The following is a 7928-nucleotide window of genomic DNA, read 5'->3' on the forward strand; positions in this document are numbered from 1 at the left end:
GGTTCTGTTGAAAATGAAATAAAGGAAATTTGAATTTAAAATCCGTTTGCTGCCACACCTTATGAATGGTCATATTTTTTAAATAATTATTCAGCTTTTCAAAGACAGCACTAGCGTTATTTTTAATGGCATGATATATATATATATATATATATATATATATATATATAATGAGAATCCAGAGACCATATAGACCGGATTACATATTTATATTTACTTATGTTATGATTTACAAGGAGAAGCCTATGCCTGATCTCTCTCTCCTTCTCCCCCATTTACTTTCTCTTCCCCTTTAATTTCCTTCATTCTCCCTCTCTCTACGTTAAATTCATATCATCTTTCGTTTTTTTCTCTGTCCACGTTTCTCTCTTTCTCTTGTTCCTGTCTGTCTGTCTCTATAACTCTCTCTTACCCCCCCCCACACACCCCCAACACAAATAGAACACGCCCATCTATTGTATACTCATGCATAAGCTTTTCCACTCTTCCTTTTGTGTAATTTCAGCTCTTCATCGCGCACATCCACCCGACTCACTGCCACCCCCCCCCCCCCCCCCGCTCTATACTGTATATACTGTATATTGGTTGTCTATCAAATTATTTTTACTTCACCCCTCTCTTTTAATCCTCCTTGTACCTCTTTCTTTCTTCGCCCCGTCTCTATCTATCCATCTATATATCTATCTATCTATCTCTCCCTAATTTCACATGTACATATACACACCCACACACACATCATCTATCTATTTAGGCTAGCTCTAGGATCTTTAGCTGGCGAAGGAAATTCCCATCATAATTTCCTTACTTTGCACTATACTCTAACATACTATATATGGAACCCCTCCCCGGATAATTCCCTAATTCCATAGTTTACACAATTATCAATTAATTCTTAAGTATGTGTATTTCTTTCACTTTTCAACTTCCAATTACTTTTCTCCAACAATTCTACCAAAAATAAACAAACTTATGAGAAGGACTGAGACAAATTATTAAATTTTTCAATATTTGATTAGAATTTTAATTTAAATATATTAGTGAATGCAAGAGATACAAAAATAATAAGTCATTGAAAGAAAATTAATGATATCAATCAAAAGTAATCTTCATACACATTGCCAAAAGGCAAAGGGAAGATGGGGTTCTGAGTTTCGACCCTTGACCTGCGATGACCGCCTCAGTCTGTTTCACTAGATTCGACGGATGACGATTCGGCAGAGACAGACGAAGAACGTCTGAAACGAGCTGCAAGTAACGAAAAGAAAAATTTTAATGATCATTAACATACAAAGAAACTCCTAAGATTAATCTTTATGCATATCATATAAACATGAGAATATTCTCCATATTTATGAATAACATTGGTTTATTCTAATTTACTTTGAAACACTGTATATCCGTGTGTGGTTTATAGTTTAGAATAGGAGAGATTATTATGACCTGAATATATCATTTGATATGTGAATAAAGAAGGCCAGAAAATTGTAAAAAAAAAGAGAGAGAGAATTAAAATACTAATAATTATGATAGAAATGTTAATTCTAATCAAAACTTTCGGCGAGTTCTACTGTGATAATCCGAGAAGAGGAACAATCCATTAGAGGGTTCAAATGGCATAAGGGTATTTGAAGATATCACTTACCTGTAGAGGAACAGTCGACAACTTCAAGGCAAATTTTTTCCAAGATTTCACAGGCATCAGCGCTATTCTGCTCTCCTTCCTCTACCAGACACACCATATTATTCTCAGCTTCATCAAACAGGTTCTGTTCAGTAGATGTAAGAAGTCCTCTTAGATCTTCTTCACACGTGTCAACCACCTGCCTGTATCTGTCACATAGGGCTTCGAACTCTGCAGTGCGATCGGTAGTTTGGGCTAGAAATCAAGGAAATTATCTAATCATGATTTTTCGTTGAATTTATCAGTTACACACATAACAAACTAGTGGCATATTATATCCAAATGTTTTGAGGGGCAAGATATGGTGCATCGGGAAAAGAAAATCATTTTAAAAGAAGTTTCGAGGGAGGGAAGCAAGCGAGCCAAAATGTCGTAATTTTTATTTTCAAAATCATATTTTGTGATAGATTTTGACATAATATTAAGAAAATAATATATTACATCCTTCTCTCTTTCTTTCTCTTCCTTTTTGTCTTGTTCATAAAAATGTCGAGGATGGCAAGCGCCACAAGACAACCACCACCCCTGCCGTCTGTACGCCACTGTAATAAATCTATGATTTATATTGTGCAATAATGATATGCATCATCATGATAAAACCAAAATTATTGCACCAAAATGAACGAATTAACAAGTTTTGTAGTGTAATGTTGAAAAAATATTAACACCCCCCCCCAAGCATAGATGTATTATATATATATATCTTTTTCTATAATAACTTTTGAATGAAAAATAAAAAATATATACCTTTGACTGCCATCGCAAAAACTGCAACGAGACACAAACAAACGGAGAATGTTTTTACCTGTAGAAGGGAAAATAAATAGAATATTAAATTCATCTGTCTACTCTAACATCCAAGTTTAAACGTAAATAATCCAAAAATAAAATAAGTAATGAAATAAAACAGGATGAAGAGTGATAATTAAATTTAATAAAAAAGATATAACATGAAAAGAATATTAAATTGTAAACATTAAAGGAATTCAAAGATTATAATCCTAATGATTAAAATAAATGGAATTTAATAGCATATATCATCGGCGCACAAAAACATAAAGGTATACCCCGACTTGTGAGATCGCAGATAAACCTCTGCTTTGGTATAATGCAGATTTCTATTTCACTGTAAACATTTTCAGAAAGAAATTGAAATCCATGTCATCAAATTCGTTCTTTTTCTCATTATATCCATACTATTCTTAAACACTGAAAAGTAAATCAGATTTACACAGTTTAAACAGTTTCTGTTGAAATAATTTGAAAAATAATATTGTACATACCGATTGAGCCATTTCAGGAGTTTTGCTGAGTCAAGAGCTTTGAAAAACACGTTATTTCGACTGCTGATGAGTGAGTGATTAATGACTGTATTTTTTCCCTTTTATAGTATTTCAACATAATCAAACTTTAGGTAGGAAAATGTTTGGCTTTCACGATTGCGAGATTGCAATATGATATGGTAATTATGACAGTTTAAGGTTTAAACAAAAGGACATTTTAAGTAATTTGTTTGTGATAGGTAAAACTCTCATTAGGAATTACGTTTCTAATTATATGCGTAATTAATATCTATACCATTAAGAGGAAGTTGACAATTTGAAAGGTTACAATAAAAAAAAACGAATGAACGACCAATCAATATGGGGATCCAAGGACTCTCTCCCTCTCTCTCTCTCTCTCCCTCTCTCTCCTTCAGTCTCACCTAAATGTGATTGACACGGTCTATTAATTATCTTGTTTCCTTTACCTTTGAAAGTAAACGAAACAATGAGAGTCATTTGGCGACAGATCTCTTGTTTCAATTTTTTCCTTTGGAAATACAGCGAATTAACTGGTGTTCTAGTCTATTATGAATCATTGCAAAGAAATGCGAATATACAAATAGGTCTTATGTCGTTCATTTTTTAAGGAAACAATGAAGATTTAACAGATGCTGTGTCAGAGCCACGGTTCAGATGACCTTGTTCTTATATTTCTTATATCGACGTCAATTATTTTACTTTTTATATTGATGTTCTTCCTTATAAAGCGCCAGTTTCAAACATGAATATCAATGCATATTATGAATAAAACTTTATTTGATATAAATGATAAAATTATACAGGATTCGTAAAGGGACACATTTTAATGACTGTTTCTAGGAATTCATGAAGATCATGTTGTTTCACTAATTAAATTATTCGAGCGCGAAGCGTAAGCTGAAAATGTTTGAATTTTTTGACATTTTGAAAAGACTGTCTTTAAGAATTAATTTTTATAAAAACAAAGGCGAGCAAGAAGCGCGAGCTGAATTTTTCTTTCATATCGAGTCCAAAAAAGGGAACATCTTAAAGCACTTAATCATGAAAAAGATGCGTACGTCACTGAATACAATAACGACAGTTTGAAGCGCGAGGAGAATCATTTTATATTGATTTGAAAACGGACTGTTTTAAGCCAAATTTAATCCCCTTGGAAGGGGAATATGTATCAAATTTAACAGGCAATGCCTGCTTCGGGAGGAGTGTTGAACACATAGGCCCCAAGCAAATTATGTCTCATCAAATTCTGAAAAAAACTGATATTTCCTTTTTCCCCGACCATAAATCTCTTTCTTTCCCGGCCTTTCTCTCCCTTTTCCACGTTTTTTTTATACTTCATTCAATAAATTTTTGTTTGCTTGTCGATTCTTTTTCCTTTTATCTTTTATTTTTTATTTATTTTTTTTCAATTCATTATTATTATTTTATTTGGGGGTGGCACGTGCCACTCATTACACCACTGATGGTACTAGATGTCACGTTTGACTGGATTATGCACAAAATCTAGATCTAAGGATAATGTAATATATTATGCGTTTAGCAGTTTGGATCTGTCTTTGATCAATGCAATAACAAAAATACTCGAGTATACCAGTTAAAAAAAAATGACGATGTATTAAAATGTATTTAAAAAAATCACGATTTTATTGAAAAAATCATATCAATGGATGGAATTTGCACATAACCAATAAGACTTTTTAAATACATATTCATATATCTTCATGGACTATTTGTATACCTAATTAAAATATTCCTCAATAACATACAAAGCAGTTGTTAAAGAAAAAAAATGATGGAAAGAATTAGGTCCTATAGATCGACCAACTACTCTAGTATAGCCAACTGTCGGCTAATGTCAATCATAATTGTTTCATTTACTTTAAAAGGTAGATGAATCAAGACAATTGGCCATGTCAATCAAATCTTAGTGACAGAGAGAGAGAAAGGGGTGTGTGTGCCTGTGTATGTCTGTGAGGGTACGTTTGTGTGTGTGTGTGTGTGTGAGAGAGAGAGAGAGAGACAGACAGACAGACACAGAGAGACAGAGGGGGAGAGAGTGAGTCCTTGGTTCTAAACACAAACGCATTAGTTAGTCGTTCACTCGTTTTATCTGTTTAATTTTAATTTTTGACCTTTGAAACTGCCAACCTCTTTTAAATAATATAAATTAATTATGCATAAAATTAGAAAACAAAATACATGATGACAGGTTTACCTTTCACACACAAATTACGTAAAATGTCCTTTTGTTCTATTCTTAAACTGTCATATCATGTCATATTCCAATCTCGCCGTCTTGAAAGCCAAACATTTCCAACCTAAATTTTGATTATTTTCATATGCTATAAAAGGGAGAAAATATCTCCATTAATCACTCATTCATCAGCATTCGAAATTACTCTTTTTCTCAAAACGCTCGACTCAGCAAAACTCCTGAAAATGGCTCAATCGGTAAGTGTAACATTACTTTTTAAAATTATTCCAGCAGAAGCAATTAAACCTGCAAAACAGTTATAGTTTTAGCTTTTTATGCATTTAAGAGATATATTGAGAAGAAAAAAGAACAAATTTGATGGCATGGATTTTTATTTATCTGTGAAATTGTTTATATAAATAGAAATCCGGATTATATACTGAATGTTTATCTTGGATCTCACAAGTCTGGGTATATATTTTTGTTTAAGACCCCCCGATCCGCCAATGGTAGGTGTTATTAAATTCCATTTATATAAAGCATTAGGATTATAAACTTTATGTTTATTTTTTTATTTTGATATTCTTTTCATGCTATATCTATTTCATTCCATTTAATCATCACTCTTATTCCTCTTTTGTTTTTCCAATTCATGTTCATGTTGTCATTTAAAATATTATTTTAGAGTTTACAAATGAATTGATTTTTTTCTTCTTCAATTTTTCCCTTTTACAGTTAAAAACACTCTCCGTTTGCTTGTGTCTCGTTGCATTTTTGGCAATGGAAGTGAAAGGTATGGATTTTTTTTTTTGGGGGGGGGTACTTTTTACAATTAAAAATTGATAGAGGAAAAGAGGCACTTATCGAAATTTGCAGATATCTTTCTCACTTAGGTGTTGTTTCTATCATGACTTTCATCATGTTTGATGTGTCTAGTTTGGGGGGAAGACATATAACTTTTCAATAAAAAAAGAGACAATGAAAGAACGGTAAAGAGAGGTAGGTGAAATATGATATTATTATGTCAACATTTTTGCTCGCTTGCTTCCCTCTCTCGAAACGTCTTTTAAAATGATTTTCTTTTCCCGATGCACCATATCTTGCCCCTCAAAACGTTTGGCTATAATATGCCACTAGTTTGTTATGTGTGTTACTGATAAATTTAACGAAAAATCATGATTTGATAATTTCCTTGATTTCTAGCCCAAACTACCGATCGCACTGCAGAGTTCGAAGCCCTATGTGACAGATACAGGCAGGTGGTTGACACGTGTGAAGAAGATCTAAGAGGACTTCTTACATCTACTGAACAGAACCTGTTTGATGAAGCTGAGAATGATATGGTGTGTTTGGTAGAGGAAGGAGAGCAGGATAGCGCTGATGCCTGTGAAATCTTGGAAAAAATTTGCCTCGAAGTTGTCGACTGTTCCTCTACAGGTAAGTAATATCTTCAAATCACCTAATGCCATTTATAAAGATTTTTTGCTGCTTTTGTTTACACTTTGTGATATTGTCCAAAACATTTGTGGTATGTAATGCGAAAGATCCCTCATCGTATATTAGATTGTTTCTGTTCTCAGTTTATCATAGTTCACCTCAATGACATTATCAATCAAAATCAAGTGTTTTGATTCTCTTTATACAATTTCTGGTCCTCATTATTCACATTTCAAACAAACGTAAGTTATCATAATCTCTTCCTTTTCCAAAAGATGAAAACAAACCAATATACAATATTTAAAAGAAATCATCCTAAAATATCCATGTTACATGATATGCATTCCGATTAATCATAGGACTTTCTTCGTATGTTAATAATGATTTTAATTATATTTTATTACTTGCAGCTCGTTTCAGACGTTCTTCGTCTGTCTCTGCCGAATCGTCATCCGTTGAATCTAGTGAAACAGACTGAGGAGGTCATCGCAGGTCAAAGATCGAAACACAGTACCCCATATTTGCTTTGAGTGTCGTAATGTGTATGAAGATCTCTTCTTCATTCGACTTTTATATAAGTAACATTTTAAGATGCTACTTGTTTCCTTTTTGTGTCTCTTACATTCACTAATATATTTAAATAAAATTCTAACCAAATATTGAAAAATCTATCAATTTGCCTCAGTTGGTTTGATTATTTTTTTTTAGGATTGTTGGAGAAAGGTAATTGGAAGTTGTGGGTGAGAGAGGGAGAGAGAAAGAGAGCATTAGGGGGAGAGAAATATGTACATGAGAATGAAAAGAGAGGGGTGAAATATAAATAATTTGAGAGACAACCTATTATAGATTGAGGGGGTGGAATTGAGTCAGGTATAATGTGCGAGAGAGGGAGAGCTGAAGAGTGAAAAACTAATGCATGAGTATGCAATAGGCGGGTGTGTTCTATTTGCTTTTGAGTGTGTGTGTGGGGGTGATAGAGAGAGTATAGAGATAGGCAGACAGGAATTAGAGAAAGAGAGATTTGTGGAAAGGGAAAGATGATATGAATGTAACGAAGAGAGAGGGAGGGAATGAGAGAAAAAAAAGGGAGAGAGGGGAAGAAAGAACAAGCATACGATTCTTCATGTAACTCAGAACACAAGTATAAAAGATATAATCCTGTCTATATGGTATCTGGATCCTCATTATTTTTCAATACTATCCAAAATAAGTCAAAATTGCATTCAGTAATATCTTTGGCAAAAAAGCAAAAGTAACAGGAACTACATGCTATTTGCTTTAATATTGGTTTCTCTTCAAATACTTAATTTTG

At 33.2% G+C, this 7928-nt stretch overlaps 2 protein-coding genes across 2 annotated transcripts; one reads left to right on the top strand and one right to left on the bottom strand.

Annotated features, from left to right (window-relative positions):
* Positions 1-1060: 1060 nt before the first annotated feature.
* LOC121409572 lies at positions 1061-3040 on the bottom strand. Its single transcript, XM_041601484.1, has 4 exons — positions 2965-3040; positions 2429-2486; positions 1643-1876; positions 1061-1245 (listed from the first exon to the last, which is right to left on the bottom strand). The coding sequence occupies exons 1-4, from the start codon at positions 2974-2976 to the stop codon at positions 1178-1180; spliced, it is 372 nt and encodes a 123-aa protein (XP_041457418.1). The 5' UTR covers positions 2977-3040; the 3' UTR covers positions 1061-1177.
* A 2384-nt stretch (positions 3041-5424) lies between these two features.
* Positions 5425-7124, top strand: LOC121406913. The gene is made up of 4 exons (XM_041597787.1): positions 5425-5436; positions 5915-5972; positions 6383-6616; positions 7027-7124. Exons 1-4 carry the CDS (start codon positions 5425-5427, stop codon positions 7092-7094), a joined length of 372 nt encoding a protein of 123 aa, XP_041453721.1. The 3' UTR covers positions 7095-7124.
* Positions 7125-7928: the final 804 nt, after the last annotated feature.

Source organism: Lytechinus variegatus, chromosome 2, assembly GCF_018143015.1.
Source record: "Lytechinus variegatus isolate NC3 chromosome 2, Lvar_3.0, whole genome shotgun sequence".
Lineage (NCBI taxonomy): Eukaryota > Metazoa > Echinodermata > Echinoidea > Temnopleuroida > Toxopneustidae > Lytechinus > Lytechinus variegatus.

Excerpts from the sequence above, each read along its gene's own strand:
- LOC121409572 (XM_041601484.1), bottom strand. Across the intron at positions 1,877-2,428 it reads TTTTGCGATGGCAGTCAAAG|CCCAAACTACCGATCGCACT; the intron begins GTATATATTTTT and ends CTTGATTTCTAG. Across the intron at positions 1,246-1,642 it reads TGTCGACTGTTCCTCTACAG|CTCGTTTCAGACGTTCTTCG; the intron begins GTAAGTGATATC and ends CGTTACTTGCAG.
- LOC121406913 (XM_041597787.1), top strand. Across the intron at positions 5,973-6,382 it reads TTTGGCAATGGAAGTGAAAG|CCCAAACTACCGATCGCACT; the intron begins GTATGGATTTTT and ends CTTGATTTCTAG. Across the intron at positions 6,617-7,026 it reads TGTCGACTGTTCCTCTACAG|CTCGTTTCAGACGTTCTTCG; the intron begins GTAAGTAATATC and ends TATTACTTGCAG.